Source organism: Micropterus salmoides, unplaced genomic scaffold (genome assembly GCF_014851395.1).
Source record: "Micropterus salmoides isolate LMB-PRFRI ecotype aquatic unplaced genomic scaffold, ASM1485139v1 Ms_hic_scaffold_14, whole genome shotgun sequence".
NCBI classification, from domain to species: Eukaryota; Metazoa; Chordata; class Actinopteri; order Centrarchiformes; family Centrarchidae; genus Micropterus; species Micropterus salmoides.
Genome location: NW_024040485.1, coordinates 3862504 through 3886232, shown reverse-complemented (window position 1 = coordinate 3886232; position 23729 = coordinate 3862504). Strand labels below are relative to the sequence as shown.

At 40.6% G+C, this 23729-nt stretch overlaps 1 protein-coding gene across 3 annotated transcripts in view; it reads right to left on the bottom strand.

Annotated features, from left to right (window-relative positions):
* Positions 1 to 21543, bottom strand: part of LOC119901686 (disco-interacting protein 2 homolog C) — a 220763-nt gene extending 199220 nt beyond the window's left edge. The window contains exon 1 of one of the 3 annotated variants that reach the window (XM_038717269.1): positions 21174 to 21543. In XM_038717269.1, the coding sequence (XP_038573197.1) occupies positions 21174 to 21252 (79 nt within the window). In that variant the 5' untranslated portion in view covers positions 21253 to 21543. The remainder of the gene's footprint in view (positions 1 to 21173) is intronic. The other 2 variants (XM_038717268.1, XM_038717267.1) reach the window with 2 other exon arrangements.
* Between the last annotated feature and the right edge of the window lie 2186 nt (positions 21544 to 23729).

The following is a 23729-nucleotide window of genomic DNA, read 5'->3' as shown; positions in this document are numbered from 1 at the left end:
CACTGTTTTCAAAAGACTTATTTGTTTTCATGTAATTGTGCACGGGGTCATTCTATTACATATAATATAAAATACAAAATCTTGATAATGATAATGCACAGATGGGCTTTCATATGTTTACTAAATGTATTGGCTGTTATTTTAAAGAGGTGGTATTCTGCTTTTTGGCTTTTCCCCCTCTCCTTTATTGAATCTCTTTTTTGTGCATGTAACAGGTTTGCTGGGTGAAAAAGTCCAAAGTCCAGCCCAAAGGGAGTTCCCATCTCCCACAGAAAGCTCTGCTCTGAACCGCTTCACTTCCTTTACTTGTGACATCACAATGAAAACGCGTCATAAAGCTTGCCAAGCGGCTAGCGGGTCAGGCACGTCCTCAAACCAAGCTAGTCTGAGCGGAGGCCCTTTGGCTCGACTCGCCTTTGTTTGGTTTGTAGAAATGTTGGACCTTCCAGGTACTTTTTTTCGTATCACCTCACCTCCGTCGAGGTTCCAAGCGAGCTGAGGAATATTAAAATGTGACGTGAAAACAGACAGACTGCTGATTGGTCAGAGAGAATTTTCACTATTCACTGTATCATCACTGCTGCACCAGACAGAGGCCAGCAACAGAAAGTTTAATATTTTACAGTTTTCGTTTGGAATTTCATCACTAAATCCACTTCTGAGAAGTTTTGAGGTGAGAAATCAGCTTTACAAAATATTGACAGCTTTACGAGAAGTGATGGCGGAACACAGACCGCTGCAGCAACAACGGCAGAGGAAAACACAGCTGGAAGGTTTTCTTACCGCTTATCTGTCTTTACATTCTGAGGAAGGTTGAAACGTTTTAACTTAAAAAAGAGAAAGCTGTGTGGATTGCTGGTGTGTGTGTCGCACTGAACATTACGTCGTGGCAGTTGTGTGTGGCGTCGCTATGACGACAAATACGTACTATCTCTGGGTGCTACCTGCAATGGAAAACAGAGCAGGGCGAGTAGAGTCGAGTCTATCGATTTGCGACAAGGCAGCATAGATCGTCAGAACGGCAACAGTTCAACGTTTAGTCCTGATGGTGAGATGTGGAACAATGATGTTGTGTGTGGTTGTGGACTGGTAATAACTTCTACCATCTGCTAGGTTACGGTCGCAGTCTGAAGCGGCTTTGATTTGGATCACACTACCTTGTTTCATACGACCCGCCCTCCTCTGCTTCTGATTGGCTAGTAGTCCTTACCTGGGAACTGCGCATGTGCAACTCCCAACAAAGATTTTGTACAAGTAGGATGCATCACTCTGTAGCTCAAGAGCGGAGCGTAACACACACAGGGTGAAAAGAGGAGCTGCAGCAATGTGCAGTATGAGAAAAATATGGTGTTTTTTGAAAATTAGACCATGTAAACCTGTTCTGATACAACCCCTAATTAAGATTTTGAACCTGAAAATGAGCATAATACCACCTCTTTAATGTTTATGCAAACAAAATGGCCATTTTATTTGTAGTTTTCAATATAAGAGTTGTTGAAATGTTTTCAGTGTGCCTATCAGTACATTTTAATCTTTTTCGGCACATTTTTACAATACTGTGACAATACAATGATAACTGTGATAATTTTGGTCACTATTCCTATTCTAATCCTAATACTTTCTTAAAGTTGATATTAATATCAACATTTGAAAGACAATTAACTTTTTTGTCAACTATTCCTAAAATTTGGGGAATTTCTTTGGTCTAGGGTTGGGCTGATAGATGCCATCGTCCCTCCGACAGGCTTTGCACCTGCCTCGGAATTGTCTTCTTCCCACACTCACACACACACCTACACCTCAGGTAAACACCCCGTCTTGCCCCGCCTCTCTCTCCCCCATCTGCTCCATTTTCTCCATCAGCATTATGTTTTATAAAGTCGCCTAAAAGACTGAGAACTCGTCTTTTTTCCGTATATTTTCACCCGCGATCCGTTATCACGGCAGCGTTAAGGCAACATTATGATAATTTTGGAGGCTGCAGTTTGAGCTGCTGTTGCATTACACTGACAGGTGTTGCTATTATTTTGTCCACCACATTTCTTTCAATGAGGGTAAGCTAAATAACAGAAACAACTCTTGTTTTTACTGCCAGGAAATATAAAAGAAATATCTTTGATGATCCATTAATATCATCCTTCTGCTAAATCAGTATACCTTTACAGGTTACCTCTCACCCTGTTGGTTTGAGTGCCACTGAGCACCTGGCTGCCTCAGAAGGGAGTCGCCAAACGATGTGAGGGACGAGGGGGTTTGCATTTGTCAAGTTCAGAGGCAATATTATTTACATATGTAAAAGACACCATCTGGAGTTCTGTAAACCTCCAACGCCCTGCCGAGCCACACTTGGCGGCGTTCCAGACTCCAAACAGTCAGGCCCGAGGTTGGATCCCATCATTTAGAGGGAAAGGGACGTAGTTTGTATACAAAGAGGGAGGCAGAGGTCAAAGTCCTCCAGCGGTTCCTCCTCTGTCAGTTTGGGAAGAGGCTGCCTCTCCCCATTGAGTACAGACTTAGTCTAAGCATAGTGTCTCGTCTCTAGGATGAGTTGGAGGCTGGACATTTTTGGGCAGATGTAATGCCACCAGTTTTAGGAGGTTTTCAAGGTCATATGGGAGCCACTGCCATCGCAGGAGAATGTACAGTTAGAGATTCAGGTAATTCAGCTGCAGCATTTGACTCCAACATCACGCCCTGCTTCTCCAGTTTAGTGAACCAGTATAAAAGCATCATCAGTTTATTCAGTTATTTACATTCTGGTTTGTGGGACATTACCATTCTCACCTCTCCCTCATGTTATATTCACTTTCTTGTCCGTCTTCCAACATGGTGGCATGTGTGTCGCTGCCACTTTTAAACTTTCCACGACAGTTGCTGTGCAGATCACTCCAGCTGTTTCAGGCCTCTTGGCCTTTAAGACAACTCCAGCTGCTCTAGAAACAACTGGTATTGTTCAGATGTCTTTTTATTTTTGCAGATTTTAAGGCTGAACACAACACTGCATGACCTGTTACAATAGTCTTTGTATGTGTGATGTGTGAGTGTGGTCTTGTTTTGGAAGGCGCTCAAAGAAACGTTGTCCACGTAGTACTGCAGTTAATCTGCCAGGCAGATTTTCCTGGCAGGCTCTCTGGATCTGCGCTGCTCAAAAGCTTTATCACCCCAACATACCGAGAGACAAACAAGCAGCCAAAGCTCCAACTGCCCGGGCCTCAGTTCCAGCAGGCCATGGCATTGTTAACGTTCACAGCACAATGCTTCTCTTATTCCTCCTCTCCTCTTTTACTTCTCTCGTCTCTTAAAGCCAACAACGTTGTAATCTCCAAAGTGGTTTGAACCAGTCTGAAGAATGTCTTTAAGGATGAGGGCAATTTTAGGCAAATTCCAGGGATAAGAAGAAGAGAGTGTTTTTTATATAGTGACACAGATGGAATTCATCACTTGTACTCTGCAGACCAGGCTGCCTCCTCACGTGACCCACACGTGCTGTGTTAAAAACCTGCTCTAGAATGTTAAAAACTGGCTTAAGGACAATAAGTTCAGCTTGATCTTCGCAAAGTGGTGAGTGACTATAGATTTCATGTCATTTGGTCTTGGCAGTGCATTAACGGGACAATAAGTTAGGATTTCACAAGCCAATAGCTCAAAACACCCACAATATATGTACCTGCAGTGGGGGATGATAGGGCTGGACGATTTGATCTAAAATCTAAATGACATATAGTTGTACATTTTAATATTTTTTTTGATTCACAAATGTCAAAAATTGATCATCTACATGTTAATTGATAAAAGTCTGTCTGTTTCCCCAACTGCTGAAAAGTGAAGGTGTTTAGAGCTAGCTAACATCTCCCTGTACTACGAAGCTGAGCAGGACTGGACGGGGCGGAGTCACGCGAACACACACAATGGGCAAAGTATTAATAGGATTAAAAAAATCTGTGACTGAAGCTGTTTTTAGGTCTTCTGAGGCAGGCAAGTCTCGAGTCTTCAATTGCAAGTGATGCAAGATAAAGTCCTTTAATAGGCCTAAACATTTCAAATTCAAGGGTCTTCCACTGTATTTATCTTAAAGGTGGGAAACTTTACCTGACAAAAACAAAACAGCCTCCACTCAACACACTTTTATGACATAAAAATTTACTTTAAAGCTGCACTAAAGAATATTTTTATCACAGCAGTCACGTGTCAAGTTGTTATTTTTGTGACCTAAGACCGACTCAAGTCCAAGTCTCAAGTCTACGTCTCTGTCAGTGACCCAACCGTGGTATGGAGTGATGGAGGATGAAGCTAACAGTGAGCAACTGGTGTCAATGTTTAGCTTCAAAAGCTAAAATGCCTTATTCTTAAGCCAAAAAAGAAAAAATTCAGTGTTTAATAGAGTAATACACCTCAGTTTCCAGTTTATTGATATAAACCTCATTGATATAAATAGGGTGGAAACCCCTGTCAATATAATGCAACACCTCTCGTTATTATAACCTTAATGAGGAATTTATTACAAGACAGTTGTATTAGACCACATTAGTTTTAACTAGGTGTACCTAATAAACTGGCAACTGAGTTTATCTTACAAAAGTACCACAGGCCTACACTTTAGTTTATCCATTTAACATATGTTACTGTAGAGACTGTTCACACAGAGAGAGGAGAAAGTGTGTCAGTATCTTGCTTAAGGACACTTCAACAGGCTCCGCCGGTTGTTTATTTATCTTACTAATAGCATAAAAAAACAAAACACCATTCCCAAGATCCCAAGGAACGCTATCTCCTGCTATGACCAAACCTGTTTTCAGACTACAACTGTATGAGACCTTTGTTTTTGTTGTCTTTTTACATTATCTAGTCTGCAAAGAATGGCGGGGGGTGAGTCACAGCGCAGCAGTGTTTGAAGGGGAGTGTTTTCATACAGCGAGAGGAAGACTGAGGAGAGTCCACAGGACAGAGCAGCATAAAGGCGAGCATAGCTCTTTGACAGAAACTGTTCGACAAAGCTGCAGTGTTCCCCTGCAGAGACGAACGTGATCAACCAGGCGGGGAAAGAATGTCAAACACAGAGCCTCTATCGACCCGGCGGTGCTACAAGAGGAGGTGGTGGGATTGATTAGTTTTTATTTAACTACACAAATGATTAAAAACGCTGGACAGAGAGAATAAAAACTTCTGAGGAGAAAAAGAAATAAAGTTACAGCACACTGTAAACAGCATCACAGAGAGCCCAGCAAGGACACGGGAAGGCACTAAAAGATGCAGAAATACCATGTGAGGAGGATGAAATAAACTGTGAGAGTGAACGCCGATGTTGCTGTTGCCAAGGCCGAAAAACAAAACAGGAATCTAGCGCCCTCGGCCAACCACATCAATCACGCGGGAGCTCCATATCTCGTTCCTCTGCAGAGAATCTAATAACAGCTGTAGTATTTAAACGGATTAAGTGCCTCATTGTCCAACTCTGGCTGACTACTGTCTGTGCAAGCCCTAAAGCCCGACTTGCCCCCCCCCTCGTCTGGTGCAGGAACTGTGTCACCCTTAGGATCATTAATTGTGAGTATGGAGAGCACTCTCCAAGGAGTTCCAGACACAACAGTTGGCTTAAATATTATGAGTAAATGAGCTGGGAGGAAGTTTTGGGCACTAACGTAACCTAACTAGCCAAGTAGTCAAACATAAAACGTGTTTTTAAGAATTAAAACAGCAGCATCTGGCACAGCTGGTGGTAATTACCCACCATCAACAGCATAGAAAGCAAAGTATTCATCACAGCATCCAGGCCAGTCGAGGTTATAGGGATCAGGGGATCAAAGCTAAAACCATAAACTACCTGTTACAGTGAACATAAGCAGCGTGGAGAGCAGCGAGCAGAGGAAACGCATCATCTAAGGCAAATATTTGTGGCGTGTGTTTGAGAAGAAAGGGGGAAAAAATCAGAGTGTGTTTCCCTATCAGTTTCATTTGTTTTCCCAGTGAGGGGGCAGAGGAGGTGCTGCTTTGCTTTTTTTGTTCCCTTCACCCCTCGAGACCTCACATTCTGAACGGTGCATGCCCACCGCCCTCCCCCTCGCAGCACGCCAGCTTCAGCTACAGGCGGGAAGTGGCAAAGAGGGAAGAAAACAGGCAAGAGAGGGCTGAAAGTGCCTGTCTGAGCGGCTTAATGATGCAATCTGCCAGAAACAACCCCCCTTTACTCTCCCCAAATCTCCCTCACCCTCCCTCCCTGCTCCAGCAATGACATCACCTCCCCGAGAAGCAGCATGGCAGAGAACAGTTGCAGGGCTGCAAGCGGAGGTTGGAAATTCTTTCCAACAGCAGTTACATTACCTCAAGCTGTCACACCAGCAACAGAGTGAATTAAGCAGTGACCTAATGTGTTGTAATTCCCTAATTTTAGTAGAAGATGTGGGACTGATTAAAATGAAAATCCAGTCATTAAAGCTTGATGTACAGGAGGGTAAATCTAATCTAAAAACATCTGTTTGTATTTTGTCATGATGTAGATTTATTGTGTATTATAGCAATAGAAAATTATATTTTTTAAGAACAAATGTCTTTTGCTTAAAATCTTGGTTTGAGCCTCATGGCAACCAACTGGAGATCATAATAGATCCACATTTTATTTACCTTTATGTTACACGGTAAAAAAAACAGTTATCTTAAATTTAACAACAAAAAAAAAAGTACAACAATAAGGCAGACCACTGCAGTCAAATAGAAAAACATAACTCTGGAATTCAAGATAATCCTTGAAACAAGTTAATTTATCAGTAATGGGTGGAAATAAAAAAATTATAATAATTAGATAAAAATATTAGAACTCAAATAGACAAAAGTTACTTGATACATTTTTGCATTTGTTTTTATTTAGTATCTTAAAAACAAAGAATGCATGAAGACAATCTGCGTAGTATTGACGAGTGTAATCCTGTAGTCAAAAGCAGTGATGTGTTCACAAGCTGCCTTGGAAGACAGATGGGGAGTTGGGAGTTACAAGTTTGAATGTTGTCGTTGCAGCAGAGAGTGAACTCTCCCGGTCTGTGTGACAGGATTAACACTACACGGCCTTTCACGGGCGAGCTGGAGTCTGGACGCTGTCTGTCAGAGTCACCGCTGACAAAACCAAACTCCCATTCAAATAACAACAGAAAAGGAATCATTCGCTTGTTTGCTGCACATATTGAGATTCATTAAATGTTAAAAAACTAAAAATCAACCATCCAGTGAACTGAATGTACAGGAGAAGATTTACTTGACATTTGCAACTAACTAAAAGTTAAAAATATCTACAACTTTTTGTTGGCTGAGAAAGTAGAAACACCAACGCTTTAAGTGGCGGTCTAATCAATGTTCACAGCACGTAGCTACAACCTGAAAATGAGCTGAGCGGCAGAAGATAGGAAATGTTGATTTAATATGTCTCTGACATATTGAAATAACAGCTGTACTTTTACACCTTGCTTTTTACGAGCCACTTCCTCAAATTACTAGAGGTCTATTACACTGTTATCTTAAATTATTGATAAGATATGAATGAAGGTTTTAACTGGTAGACTTTCTTGAAACGACACCGTCAGCTAGATCTATGGTTAAAATATAGCCGGATGAGTTGGGAGCAGTTCAACAAAAGTGTGATTTTCCTCTCCTTCACTTTCATCTGTTTCATGTCAATAATTAGAGGCGTAAAGTGGTAAAATGATCCAATATTTCTAAAGGAAAAGGAAAAGTTTAGAGGAAAGTCAGAATTTTGGTAGCAAGACAATATTTTTTGCCATTAATCATCTAGCCGTGACCCCTCAGACGTGTCCTGGGACCCCTTGCAGCCAAACCATCTTTCTGGAGAAGACTCATCATCACTGGGTTTGTCCTGTTGAACTAACATTTAGCTGGTTGCAGCTTCTCAAATGTGACTGTTAGCTGTTTTTAAAGCTTTCTATGATATTTTGGGGTTTGGGACAAAACAAGACATTTGACTGTGTAACTTGAGCTTTGGGGAACTGTTTTGCTATTTTTAGACACTTATACACATAGATCAAACGACAAATCAAAAATGAATGAAAGTTATCATTATGTGCAGCCCTAATTTCTAAAGAACCATGTAAATGTGTGTGTGATCTAGGGCTGGGCAATAAAACATTATCTAGTCAGCAAAGAATGGCGGGGGGTGAGTCACAGCGCAGCAGTGTTATGATAATCATCACAGTATAATTTTCCTCAATAACAATAAAACAAATTCAATATATCGTCAATAAATGATTTAATTCTTTGAATCACAAATTAATTTTTCTTTTAAGATATTTATTTTGTTGAGGAAAAGGGACAGAAAAAAACTAATCATACTTTTTGAACAAAGATTTTATCATAACTGTTTTGAATGTTCTACCTCAGATTAGTTAAATGATCTGCTGTTTGGCAACAAGTTGTCAGGTTGTGACCATAAATCAAAGTTTAACCAAACAATTTCCGATCTGATTTCTTCAATTTCCACTCAGGAGCAAAAATCAGCCATGCAACCATACATCCTTTCCTACTCACCACATAACAAACTGTATATATGCGAGATGACATTTCACCCAGAAACCCCTTCTCTGCACCCCTTCACAAAGCCAAAGAATCAGCTGCCAACAAATACAGGCCAGCGCTCCGAATAAACACTCACAACTCAGCTGCAGTGGTGCCTCAAAGCAACCCGCATAACCACCGCAGTCTGGGAATTGTAAACTCAGCTCATTAATTGTTGATTCTGCAGGAAAATACAACTTTTTATGATCAGTGCCCTCTTGCTGAAGCCAGTTAGGTGATTGAGGGGCTTTTGCATCAGAAGCTGCTGTACCTTGATCAGACTGACACAGGAGGTTGAACAAATGAAAATGCTGATTGGGGATCTTCTGATTGCTCTAATGGCAGATGGAGCAGCCGAAGCCCATTACACCGAGCTTCCAAAGGGTTTTTCCAAAACGCCTGAGCAAGCACAATTGCCATCTCCGTTCACGTCACGTTCAGGAGGAGGATCAACTCTGAGCGTTCATGTCCAACCTCAGATATGTTGAGAGGAGCGTTAAAATCTGAAAGGTTAAGTGCTTTTTCCCGTTGGGGTAAAGATGAAAGCAACAGCTGCAGAAAGATCTCATCAACATACTTCTGTTTAGAGTTGAAACAAAAGGTAATTTCAATATCAGAGGGGGTCATATACAGTCTACGGGTCAGAGAGGCACTGTCTGAACAGTCGTTAACACTGAACTTAAAGGTCTTTCTGTTATTTTGTCCACCACCTGCTCTGCTTGGCTGACAAGCAACTGTTAAAGTGATAAAGTGAATAAGGCCATTTTCACACTGTTGACTTCTTCTGTCTGTTAAAGTGACGACATTGTGTCACTCAGACCTTGGTGGCTTTTATTAAAAATGTTATGTTAGCGAGGGAGAGTGGGTTCTGTTCTCTCACAGGCTGCATCATGGAAGGATTATTAAAATTATGTTGCAGTTGGAGCCTAATTAACGACCGTGAGCTCAAGTGATGCTCACCTTTCTTCTCACAGTGAATCCACCAATCAAGTCAACATTTAACGCTTTAAGAGAGCAAATTCTAATATTTGATTTGAAGTCTGACATGTACAAGCATTGAATGACTAATCTGATAGGAGTAGAATCTCCTCACTGACTTAAAATGGCCTCTTTCACTTTGTTTCCTACTTTATTTAACTGATTCTGTGTATAAGAAATGAAGATTGAGATAATAATTTGGTAACGCTATACTGCACGCCCCCCTCTTTAGCATGTATAAGCAGTACATTTATGTGTGAAAGGCACTTTAGCCAGTGACTCTAACTGTACTCAAAACAAATACAACTAATTACCTGATGGTGACTCCCAGCTTAAACCGCACGGCTTTTTTATTTTATTTATATATTTTTTGGGAGTTTTTGTTTCCTGACTGGACGTCAACCTGTCCTCTGCCTGCTGGGAACTGACAGCCTTAAGCAGGCTGAAACAAACGCCTGTTGGACCCGCTGACATTTCCAGCCCTCAGATTTGTTGTGCTGCGAGGATGACAGCGAGGGCAGATGAATATTTATGCTGCTCTCTCCTGCAAGGAGCCACCCGGCTCTCACAGAGGATGACAGCTGATGACAAACATGTGGACTGACTGCAGACTAAGAGTTGCTCCTGTCTGCATCTAAACCTCATGATGGGTGTACACATAAATTTTTAAGCTTTATTAATCCAGTGAATGTTGGTGTGTTTGTGTTTGCATGACTTGTAGCTGCTCAGGACAGAATGATCCTCCTGGCTGTATGTTGTCAATTGTCAGCCAATTATTGTCTGAGATAAATGCATTAAAGCTTAAAATGATGGATTCTTAAAAAGAGTGACAATTGTTTTCTGTCTTTTAGTGCAGTGAGCTGCCCTATTATTTTTGGTTTCAAGACACAAACAGTATTTAAGAAACAAGAAAAACTTTAGTTCAACTAATTGGTAATCATAGTGTGCAAGGCTACTGTATTGTCAGTGTTACTATTAGTTTCTTCACGTCTTGTGTATGGTTTGGAAGTGTAAGTATCTCTGTGGCCTTGTCGACCAACAGCAAAGTGTTTCATAAAGAAGAAGAGGCCACTCAGAGCTGCAGCAGCAGGATGATTTGCATTCAACTGAAAAAGTGTTTGTGCATAAAGGCGCCCTGGGGAATTGATAAAGCTCCTATTTCGTAAAGAAATCATAACTTTCATGTTGTTTTTCTTCTTTGAGTGGAAAGTTTTACATGCTCTTCTGTGTGCTGAGTGGGTTTTATGACCCTGCGGGTTTTGGAAACCCTGTTAAAAAAAGTGAGAAAGTAACCAATTTTGTCTTTCCCTCCTGAAAAACCTTGTTGCCCAGGGGAGGATTCCACCCCACTCCACAGCTGCACGTTTGGTGTTTGTTCAGCTCGAGAGGCTGATCATCTCAGGCTGATGTCCCCTCGATGGATCTGAAGTGTTGCTCACCTCAGATTGAGACTGTATTTAACAACAGCCGTGTCTGCAATAAAGCGACAATTTCCGCGGATATTTCCGCTGCGGGTGTCAAGTGAGGACAGCGGTCGATTTACGTCAATCGACTGCACGTCTGGAGTCTTGAATCACTGTTGGTATCGCTCGAGGGAGCCAACAAAGACACCAAATATGAATTTATGGCCCTGCTGTGTGATAGAAGCTCTGTGCCACTAAAGTAGAACAAGCCTCTCTCTCTCTCCATCCCCGCAGGTCATAATCTCCCAGGAAGGAAGAGAGAAAATAACATCTCTATGGCAACTGCCAGTCTAAAGGTGATGAGATGTTACGACACAGGAGAAGACACAGCAAGCACCGACATCACATTTATCCAGAACCTTTATTATATATCCTAAACATAACGTTTTGAGTAGACTGACCTTTAAATAAAACACTGTAATACTTTGAGAGAGAAAATGCTTGCCAAAGAAGCAAAAACAACAGCAGAGAAGTGCAAACAGTAAAGATTTGTTCACCTGTTGGTCTGTAATGTCACTTTACAGCGCACAACAATCAGGGGATGTTGCTCTTCCACAGTGAACTGATCTAAAATATTTATAGTTTCTGCTGATTGAACATCCAAAATGAGAGAAAAGTCTATGTGAAAATTATTTTTAATGAATCTGTAATACAATATTGTAAACTCAAGGTAAACTAGCTAGCTTTTTCCAAAGCTTTCAAGCTATGTTCACGCTCACTTTTAACAGATATTTTCTTTGAAAAGGATGCAAAGGTGACCAGGAATGTCAGGGGCTGATGAGAAATGTGGTCCAACTTTACAGAAATGGTAGAACTAGCAATACGACAGAACACAGACAGAAGTAATCGCTAATTCCCAGTATGATTTTATGGGTTTCTAACAATGTAAAGTGTCCGCTCTGTTTAAAATGTGTTCTTAAGTTAAGTTAAACTGGTTAATTTTACTACAGATAGAAATTCCAGCATTGGTTTACCAATCTTGTTTCTTTTTAATTTCAGCATATATTAAAGAAACATTTGGAGCTATGGATCTTTTTTTAGTACTACTTTCAGTTAAGATCAAGCTAATTGCTGAGACCTGGAAATGTGAAAACTACATTCAAAAGAAGTGGGACTAAACACAGACAGTCGATCATACAGACAGTAGACAAACAGTTTAAATCCAGATGATCTAAACCTCTTTAGGTGGTCAAACTGAAAGTGAGCAAATGTTTGTAATAATGCCTCCTTGAACAGGGAAACTGCACTAAACTACAGGAAGTCAGTCTGTAAACTGTGATGGATGTTTACAACAGACAGTGTGGGTTTTAATTTTACCTTTCACATTTTACTTTTTCTCTTACTAATAAGTTTGGTTAACCTAGGTGGATTGTCCAACCCGTCTCATCGTCTGACTGCTCGTGTTTCGTAACCCGTCGGTTTTTTCCAGATGTCAGCTATTCTCTTGGTGATTAAAATGTGATTATTACTGCTAGAAATTACAGAAAAAGCTATGAAAATAAAACAAAAGCTAAACTAAAATCAGATTTCGCTTTAATCAGCTTCACGGGCCAAAATAACAGTTTTAACTGATGGGGTTATGGGAATTTTGGTACCTAAAATTAGGATGAAAAACTTGAGGAACCTCCACAGGGAGACTTGAGAGTCTCAGCTGGTCTGCAGAGATCTGGACTCCACCACTGATGAAACACACTGAAACATTTTCTATTTACACCGCTGAGTCACAGGCAATCATCGAGTATTTTCCAGTCAGTGTCACTGATAAGGTAAGTGTGTGTGTGTGTGTGTGTGTGTGTGTGTGTGTGTTCAGATAACCATATCTTCAGCATGTTACACTACAGAATCTGTTACATGTTTATATCCAAAGGTCGGGGACACACCCGGTTTCAAGTGCCTGCCAACCAATAAAAGCCTCGACAAAGTGACTTCAGGCATCACTTGTTGCCGTGGCACCCACCTGTCACTGACACCTGTCTTTTTAACTGACTGTCACTGTCACCATCATCTGTTGACTGAACATTTAGATTACACTTTTCTTGCAGCTGATTTTTTATTTTTTTTGTGTTGGATTTCGAAAAATTAGATTTTTGTTTTAATGCAGCAGGTGATGATTTGAACATTTGTTGAATAATCAATGCGGTTGGGTATTACTGCCATGCCATGATGCATGAAATACAGCCAATGATTACAGACATCACAAAATAAGAAGTTTATCATTTGTCTGAACATTTCTGTTGGAAATAATTTGTTCTCAATGTTTTCATTTTTTCCAAATGTCAAGTCTGCAAAATTCACGACAATTTGGCAAAGCAGTTGCATTTTTGAAAGAAAGGAAATGAAAGATGTTTAAAAAAGAAAAGGAACAGAAGACACAAGACAGAAACATAATATAAAAAGATTTAATTTTTTAGGCCATAACTTGTAACGGATTCAGTGAAATGTCACTGTCTGAATAAATTGAACTGTAGAACAGGAGGCTTAATGAGTTTGGCTTTTTATCAACAGTAAGAAATCCCACAGCTCAGTTCAGACTATTAAGAGAGGAAAATGGCATCTTTGTTGGCGTTTCAGTCCTGAGTAAGTGAAAAATGAATCAGCCTGTCAAAAATCACAATGAAGGATACATTTATCTGAACTGGGTAACAATTTTTAGATAACTTTCTGCTGTACAAAAGGTCAAAGGTCACAGTCAATCCCATGGAACTACACATGAATTATGTACACCTGTAACCAATTAGTTAAATGTGGAACACTTGTTGACATTTATTCAAGCTGTTTTTTGTTTGAAAAGGAAGATGCATTTGTGATGGCTATTATTTATTTACAAATTTTTATAGTTTTCAGTGTTTCATAAAAACACACATTTGTCAACAATACTGAGAAAATAACAGTACTCAGAGGATGTTAAGAGTTTTAAAACTCTTTCAAATAAATGTAACAAAAGTCCACATGTCAGGTTAACAGTGCACACACGTAGTCATCTTTAATTGAAAGCAAGGAATGTATAAATGTGGAATACTTTACGTGTTCAAGATGGGTGATATTTGTTTCTAGATTGTGTTTCCTTAAACACACATTTGACTCCAATATTAAGACTTATTTCTCTCTGTGCAGGTTGTAAATCCACAATAAAATGTTGTCTTTTTAGGTAGTTATCTCTTAAAATATAAAGAAAATAAAAGGGTCAGTGATACTGTAGAAGCAGTGTACCATGTTTTCTTTAATTCTACATTAGCTGAGTACAAACTGCAGCTTAAACATCGAGCAGCTGAGCTCAGCAGTGAGATGGGATAAGAGCTTTTAAAGATGCTGTCACTCTACTGAGTGAGAATCTCCTGAATAACTGTCAGAGATGCCACATCACATCCTGTCCCGGTGAGGAGTGTGAAGCTAATTCAACAGACTAAACTGCAAAAGCACCAGAAGACCTGTCCTTTTCCACTACAACATCCCCTTCATGGTTCATAGAAGCTGAAGCTGGTCTTAATTCACCGGGCACAAAATAAAAGTCTATAGTTGAAATCAGTTAGTTGATGGTTTATGTACTATTTTATGACATTTTATAGACTTAACTATTATTAAATTTATCAATAATAAAACAAATTCTTAGTTACAGCCTCCAGCATAGCCCTCTGGAAATAAAGCTACATGATATCAAACAAGTAGAGTTTTGTTTTCCCTGAAAAGTCTCTCTGAGCTCAGATCAGCTGGAAACCGCGTGAACCGAGACGACACAAGTTTAGAGAGATGCATTCTGGGAGCCGACCTTACAGATCCAGGAGACGGCCTGAGCTTAGATTCACGTTTACAGCTACTCTCAAAGCAAAGCACAGCCTGTCTGTGTGCCAGAACAAGGCCGATCAATCATACACAGACACTGGAGCGGGTTTTCAAACAGGCTGGGCTCTGCTGTAATTATTTCTGCTCTGCCACGAGCAGAAAGGTCTTTCATGGAAAGAGAAAGAAAGAGAACAGAGCGAGAGCTTTAAAATAACAGACTGCTGAAGTCTCACACAGGAATCTTCATCAAGACCAGATGTGAGTGAAGGAAGAAAGAAGGAAATGTACAGTGTTATAAAAGAGGTGCTCCATTCCAACACCAGTCCAACTGAGCATGAGATTTCACTTTATGACAGGATGAAACAATAAAACTTGATACTAAAGTCACTTTTTACACTGTTCCAAAGTAGCTTCAACAATCACAACCTGTGTTCACAACCCCCGTTCGGTCTGAAGCAAACACATTTCCGTCACATGGCTCATCATGTGTCTCAAGCGTGTTGACCGAACAGATACGCTTCAGTTTTAAAACAATCCAGCTGTTGATACCAGCTGCGAATAGGCTCACATTTCACCCACACTTACTGCAACCCGAAATGTCTTATTTTTACCCAACATGGCCGGCAGTACAGTTAGCCCGCCTCTGAACCGACATATGCAACTGAAATAGAGCTGCAGCGCTTAGTCATCAATTAACTGAGTAGACGACTGACAGAAAATTAAATCTGCAGCTGCTTTGATAATCAGTTAACTGTTTCAGTCATTTTCCAAACAAAAAAGCCAAACATTTCATGGTTCCAGCTTCTCAAATGAAAATGTGCTGCTTTACTCTCTCTGGGTATTTGTTTGTCTCTGCTTCTTGTGTGAATGCTGTTGTCCTCTCAGCAGTCTCTGGTGGAGAGGAGGTGTGGAATACCTATGATACAAAATTGTTATGTATCCATCCCCAGGCCGGGACTCTTATCACACATGATATTTGGAAAAAATCTGATGATGTGGTGCAGAGGTAGCACAGATACAAATTGTAAGAACATCTTAATTCAACACCTCGCCACGGAAACGCCGTTTAAAGGAAACTCAAAAGCTTCACAATTTAACCTTTCACAGGTCTTTAAATTACACTGCCCGAATTTGAAGTCGATTCGATTAATTCTCTGGGAGTACGGAGCCTGTAAATGGTCCAAAATACACTCAAATTGCACAGTAAATTCAAAATGGGTGACCTGCTGTTGGATTTAGCGGCTGCTAAAGGCTTTTTTTAGAAAGATCTAGAGATGATGCATCTGCCTCCCAAATTCTACCTAGGTGCAATGCACGGCTGGGGCTGCTTCATTAAGTAAATAAAAATTTGGTCTGATAAAGCAAGACATTCAAAGACATGGATAGTGGGAATTGTGATTGGTTTTTTTTTTCCACTGCCATCTGGTGTATTACATAGACCAAACAAAAAAAAAGAACAATTGGCAGATTAATTAGGTCGGCTGAGTCAGTGAACTCTTTTAAGTCCCTTCTTAAAACATACTTTTATAGGAGGGCTTTTCCTGATCTTATTTGACTTTATTTTATCCATTTTATTTTACTAATTTTATATTAATTTTTCATGCTCTTATCTTGTTTTTTTGTATTATTCTTTACACTTGTTAAAGCACTTTGTAACTTGTTTTTGAAAAGTGCTCTACAAATAAGGATTATTATTATTATTATTATTATTATTATTATTATTATTATTAATTAACAATTAATGTACTATAATCTGCTAGCCGAATACTATTGTTGGGCTAGTGCTTTCTATCACTTTAAATTAAAATCCCATCTCCAAACTCTCCACACAGCCAAGTAGATTTCTGTTTTACATCTTAATAGGAGGATTAAACATGATCAGATTAAGCCTGGCAGTCAAGTAGGGATGCAACAATATGAAGCACCTATCCAATACAACATGCACTCTTTGGTCCCAAATTTAAAACGTATTTCATCCATCCCTGTGTACAGCTCACTGGAATCATGTTGTTATAAGGTCACACAAGGCCGGGGATCACTGTGGTGCTCAAAAACTGACTGACTGAATGGATCGATATGTCATGGACGATACCTAATCTACTTAATGAGGTCAATAACAGTGTCGATACCAAACCAGCATATCAGATAACTAGGAACAAAGCAACATCATACATTTTTTGGGACAGAATAACTGGACTTTCTCAGAAAAGAGGCAAATTAACCTGCCGTTGTAATAAACACTACAGACTGGGGCTATTCTATACATGCACATTTCACTGCACAAAGCAGGCACCGGCTGCGGGCCACTACTGGCGTCATGTGAACTTTCAGAGGTCTTAAACACAACTGCAGGACGATAAATTAACATTCAAAGTGAGATGATTCAGAGAAAAGAAAGTAGAAAGGTTTGGGACGATGAGCACCAGAGCATCAGTGTTTCTCATCCAATCGCAGCGTCACTTTGCTGATGAACAAACAGCCCTCGCCTTCCTGCTAAAGCAACTTAGCTTGATAACAATGATGAGAATGATTCTTCAACTGTAAATACATGCGGCCAGGAAATTATGTTTTACCTAAATACTCCTTTAATTTCCAGTAAGCTCCATTAAGTGTGACTCTCTATGGTTTGCTACAAGTGACTCAAAAAGCCTGGAAGCAAAACGTCTGAACAGCTCGTGTCGCTTTCTAAAAAGACAACTGGTGGTGATTTAAGTATGAACAGGATTGAACCCTTTAAATGTCTGATTCATTGATCTCCTCTTTCTAAAGCATTTGTCACATGGGAAAAGGACACTTGACTTAACTGGTTTTGCTTCTCTCTTGCAAAAGATGTGCAGTATTCTGAATTTCCAGTCAATAGATGATTCGTTTAACTTTAGCTGGATTGTTATTGGGGGGTAAAAAAAAACTGAAACCGAGCTGCAGAAATGAGTGACACCTACAGAATCTGTAACCGACAATGTAAATAAGACAACACAGCCCCAACCTGCACAGTTTGACTGACAGGCGGGCTATGGGAAGGAAACTCATCTAAATTTACAAGAAACATACAACAGATACAAAAACTCACGGCAGGTCAGGTGGGGCTAGCTGGGTGTGTGTTTGACTGTGTGTGTGTGTGTGTGTGTGTGTGTGTAAGCTGCAGTGTGTTGAGGTGGACAGCTTGTTATCTGGGCTGAACTGCGGAGCTTAATATTCAGCCAGCAGCCAGATTAGTTCAGGACAGCCTGTCAGTGTGCAGCTGCAGGGGAACTGATGGAGAGACAGTGAAGGGGAGAGGGTTTTGTACCGCAGTGTGTACCAACCAACATGTGCTTCTATGTTTGTGAGGACCAATTTCAGTTTTGGACCTTTAGATCAAGAGAGGACGTTTTTGGAAACTGGGGACATGTTTAGCAGCCCCTACTTCCTCAAAGGGCTGTCTCAGGGTTAGCACTTCATTTTTGGGATACAGTTAGATTAATATTAAGTTTAAGGGCTTGGACGTCTGCACCAGTATACTGTAGTTATCACATTGTAGTGACAAATACTCATTCGCACAGTAACATTACGGGGACTCACCTCTTATCTGGGGACAAAAAGCTAGTTCCCACAAAGCTAACCAATGCTTTTAGGGTTAAGACTTGGCATTAGTAGTACACACCAGAGTCTGCATATAGACAGAAGAAGGACCAATCAAGGTTCAGCAGCCAGGTTGTGTCCATCCACAAAATAAATAATAATAATAAGGTATTCTGGTGAGTTAACAGAAGTAGGACAGTTGCAAGTAACAAGTATCAGCGTCTTGACACATGTTGCGGGTTGAACTGTGGGGTTACACAGAGAAGAAAAGGTACGAGTATTTTCATGTGCATCATACACCTCTGGTGTATCCCTCAATTTCACACATGCTCTTCAGGTTGCCTAAGGGAATTCTGGGATATCTAGGAACTTAATTTCTTGAGCAGTAACAGAGAGGGAGGTTGGTTTGAAAAGTCAAACCAGCACTTGACCATCCCTTATTACTACCATCTAGGTGCCCTTGAGCAAGGCAGTTAAACCCCAGCTGCTGCTACAGTGGAGCGGCTCAGTAGCCAAAAAGGGCAGAATGAAGAGGAATAAGTTTAGGTAAACATTTGATCTAAAAATAACTCTTGGAATGCACCGAGGTATCTGATTTATAATTTTTTTCTTTATAAGACAAAGCTGTGATATTTCCTCTGCGTTAGCCTGGTCGTGCACCAAAGGAGAGTTTATTTCTGTTTGGACACTCAGTGCATCCCGTCCCACCACTCCTCCCCCTGTGAAATAAACCTGCAATTTCACATCTGACAACCTCAGAGGAGCCAAGACGTGCAGCACTGGGAGGATGTTTTCTACCTCAAGACAAAAATTCAGTATGACCCTACATGGGGGGGGTAAGGAGTTAAATGTCTCGCTCAAGGGCTCCTCAACAGGACACGTGGTCCCTGTGAAGCTTGTGACACCTGACTGTTGGTAATATCTTTTTCTGCTGCTGTTTCCCCCACAGCAAGGGGCTCCACAGGAGGAAGGGGTGATGCGCGGAAATCAAAAAATTAGGTCAAAGTCTGCGTGATGCGAGGAAGCTTTGCATTTGCTGCCGGCGTACATTTACAACGTCAGCTGAGCATGTAAATAATGCAATGGGGCATCTGACCCCATTTCCCCCAGACGCACTTGTTTACATTGGAGCAACTCCGAACTGGCTGTTCACATAAAAAACAAAAAGACAAAAGGAATGTGTGTCACCTTTTCCCCATCCTTCTTTCATTTCCCTCTCAGCTTTGATGCAGACCCCTCTGAAACCTGCATTTGCAGCAGCAGCAGTGGAAACATTAAAATGCGATGGGTGCATTAGCAGTCAGCTGTTAAAATCACTTCCTCTCTCTCCCTCTGTGTCCTTTCTTTCTTTCTCCATACATGGCTGAGCTCCGCGAAGCCTCCAGACTCCATGAGAAACAGGCAAAACACTGCTCTCAGGCAGCTGAAATATGACACTATGATACTCTCCAGGCAGAGAGTGAGTCTGCAGCAATGTGACATATCAATCTGAAAAAGCAGAGGGAGGGGGTGGGGGGGCGCGCTAATGAGAAAATCAATACCAAGGCTGCATTACAGAGTCATGCAAAAGAAACCAATAAATGCTCCGGTGTTATGGAAAGAAACTGGAATATAATGGAAATCATTCATCCCCTCCAAATGCTGCCTGGCTGCAGTGTGTCATGTGAAAACTGTGTCTGCTAACAGCTGCACACTCTGTGCACATAATCTAAACAGCATGCAGAGTTCTGCTGAACAGGATTTTCCAATATGACTGCGAAAAAAACCCTCTCTGTCAACAACTTCTTATTGACAAACGCATCGATACGTGTCTATGGCATTCCTGTGATATTCCCACTGGGGACTAGAACGTCTCTCTGGTGCTCAATAGAGACTTTTAAATGCACTTTATGGTGCTGCTGATCTGCTATGATATCTGACAATAGAAATATTAGTCAACTAATCAACAAAAGATGCATCTGCAACTATTTTAACAACCAATTCTTAAAAGACCAAATATTATCTAGCTCCAGCTTGTGAGTATTTGCTGTTTGTCTCAGTTTAAATGATTGTAAACTGAATATATTGGGGTTTGGGACTGTTGGTAGGACAAAACAAGACATCCAAAGACACCACCTTTGGCTCTAGGAACTCATGATGGCCATTTTTCACTATTTGTAACACTTTAGCGAAACGCTTTTGCTGCTTTTCTGTTGCATATGAATGTAACCTGAGTCTTTTGGTTTTGCAATTGGCAAAAAGCAATTTGAAGTTGTTAAATTGAGCTGGGGACACTTCTTTATCATCAATTAATAAATTGGAAAGGATCAATCATGAAAATAATCAATAGCTGCAGCACATTTACTTCTGTAGTTTAGTTTGATGCATAGTAAGGACTTTATGTTAATATAGACTGGTGCTTTATGCCATTTTTCTGTATCTGTGTGAAGTGTACAGTAAAGCTTATGGCTCAAATGTGATTTTTGGGTACTTTCTGATTAGTTATCTTTCATGACATAGGCTACCATGAGAACATCACAAGAATAGCCTACTATAGTGCTTCCACAGCAAGCCAAGTCTGTACACCACCAAACACCACCAAACACCACATCCCCTGCATCCAAATCACAGCCAGATAAACCTAAGCAGTCATTAAGGCAGCGTGTGCGCGCGTGTGCGTGCGTGTGTGTTTCACAAATATGGACTTGAACTAGTGGCAGTTGGAGCTCAACACTTTTCCTCCTCGCAGCACAAACTCTGCACCGGTTTGTCCTCTCAGCAGAGACCGACCAGCAGCGACTCAAACACCCCACAGAGCAGCAGCAGAGCCCGGCAGAGCCGCCGAGCTCAAGTACTCACCCTCGGATAACTCCAGCTCCAGCTCGGCCAGTTTGGCCCGCACCTCCGCAGGAAGCGGCACCGGGTCCCGGTCCGCCATTCCGCCGTGAGAAACCGACTTAAATCTCTGTTTCCCGTCTCTTTCTCCCTCTTTTCTGCCTCCCCGCTTCTCCTCAAACGCACAAAATATCCAAAGTCAGTCAGGCTGCGAGTCTCCGTGTGTCGCACTCTGTGCGGCAGCAGCGCTGTTAGCCCTCTGCAGACCAGTGGCAAGAGCTCCAAAACATGACGGTTCTGCTTCCGGTGTTTTTATTTTACAAATAAGAGCCTACGCACTATTTTGTGGCTCATGCCCACATGCGACTACTGCAGCTCATATAGGCTACCATATGTATATATGTTGTCTTTTTCTCTCTCCCAACCCTACTTTCTTTCTTTCTTTCTTTCTCTTCACATCCCTTGTTTTCTTCTTCTTCTTAATCTCATGTAGGCCCAGCTCTCCCATTAACATAGTAACATTCTGTATCTATAGCCTATACTGTATTTATTCTAAATTCAATGGATAACCTTTGTTTTGTGACATCAGTAGCTATCTGTTTTGTCTTGTAGTCTGAATGTTTTGCTGTCCGTCTAATATTTGGCTCCTGTTGTGTTAAAAAAGTAGCCTACTCAAAAATATGAGTTGGCAAAGTCAAAATGTTGAGATAGTAAGTCAGAGTTTTAAGCCAAAATACTCAGTCCAAATTTTGACTTTTTATCTCAATATTTAATAAAGGTCCCAAGCTTGAGGACTAAATGGGGACAACCATTATTTCATGATTGTGACTTAAAATTACTTATATGACTTTTCTAATAATTTTTAAATGCCAAACATGAAACAATGGATATACATGCATGAACTGAATAAAGTAGTTTCACAAAAAAAGTGCAGACCCTGATGCTTCCTTTTTTCCCTCAACGAGGTGCCCTATGCCTTTATTTTGTAGGCAAAATCATCCATTTTCCTGTTTGACGCTTGTTAATTATGGCTGACTTAATGCACCTGACAGGTAGATTATACTGTAGGTGACTTTGGACAGAATGAAAACGGTCATAACTGAACACACAAACATTTTCAATTTATCAACTGCAGACAAAGTAGTTTTTCTGTTTTGAGGGGAAAAAGTCACATCTCCTGCTGATTTTTTTTTTTAATCAAACTGATAAAATAAACGTCTGAGGGCGCCAGACAAAATCTATCTATCTATCTATCTATATTAGTGCATGAATTAACCCACAAAGTAAGTCCTTAAAAACGAATAAGAATCACCTGACTCCACCCGACTCAGGTATGTTGTATATTAAGATATCATTCAGATTACTGTTTAAGTTTGACAGATGGATCAGGTGTAAACATAAAGACTTTTGTCTGAGCTAACATGCATTCATTTGTAGCAACACGTTACTCATTTGTAAAATTGTTAGTTACGTGCTATTTATATTTATTAACTTTTTCTCTCTTCTAACTCTGTTTTTGGTCTCCACCAGCTCCTGAGGGAAATGTATGTCCCAGCTGCTAAATGCTCCACTATGTTGACCAGACTCTAAACCGTGTGGCTGTTTGCTGCAGAGCAGGTAGCCTATTGTGTACAGTGGCAATGGTGCTATGAGAGCAACGTACTTTATTATTGTCCATCATAGATAGATGGATACTTTATTTGATTCTTCACAGGAAATTGAATTTGCTACAGTAGCAGCAACCACATACAGGCAACACCATCTATATGGTTGATTTTATTAAATAAAAAGTTTACAATAAGTAAAGAGAAATAATTTCATAAGTGAAAAAATAATACAAATAAGCTAGAATATATTGGAGTCTATGATAATTGTCATAAAAAACATAGATAAAAATGAATAAAAGATAAAAGAAGCCCATTTGTAAAAGTTATTGCACCTCAAGGACACATTTGTAAAGTGTACAATGTACAGAGTACAATGAAATACCCATACAGTTATTTCCTATTGAATAGCCTAATAGGAGGCAGGCAGGAAATACTTGAATGGTGAAATTGAGTTTTGTAACTCCCTTCTGCTACATAGCAGACACTTTACATTAATACAGAAGCAATTATGAAAATGGTAAACATTAATAAACTATAATCAGTGGAGCAGTGCTGAGGATGAATTAGAGTTTAACAGTCTGATAGTTTGGGGGGAAAGCTGCTCTGCAGTCTGGTGGTGTGGCAGCTGAAACTTCTATATCTCTTCCCAGAAGGCAGCAGGGTGAACAGGCTGTGGCTGGGTGGGTATCGTCCTTTAGTATCCTTTGGGCTCTGCAGGATCTTCTGAGCCGTTTGAATCCCCCGCTGCAGAGCCCTCCGGTCCTGGGCCGTGCACATCCCATGCCAGTTAGTGATGTTTCCAGTCAGGATGCTTTCTATTGCTCCTCTGTAAAACCTGACAAGAACTTGGCATGGGAATTTGGCCTTCTTAAGCTTCCTCAAGAAATACAGTCGATTCTGAGCTTTCTTCACCAGCATGGAGATGTGAGACGACCATGTCAGGTTCTCTGTGATGCTGATTCCCAGAAACTAT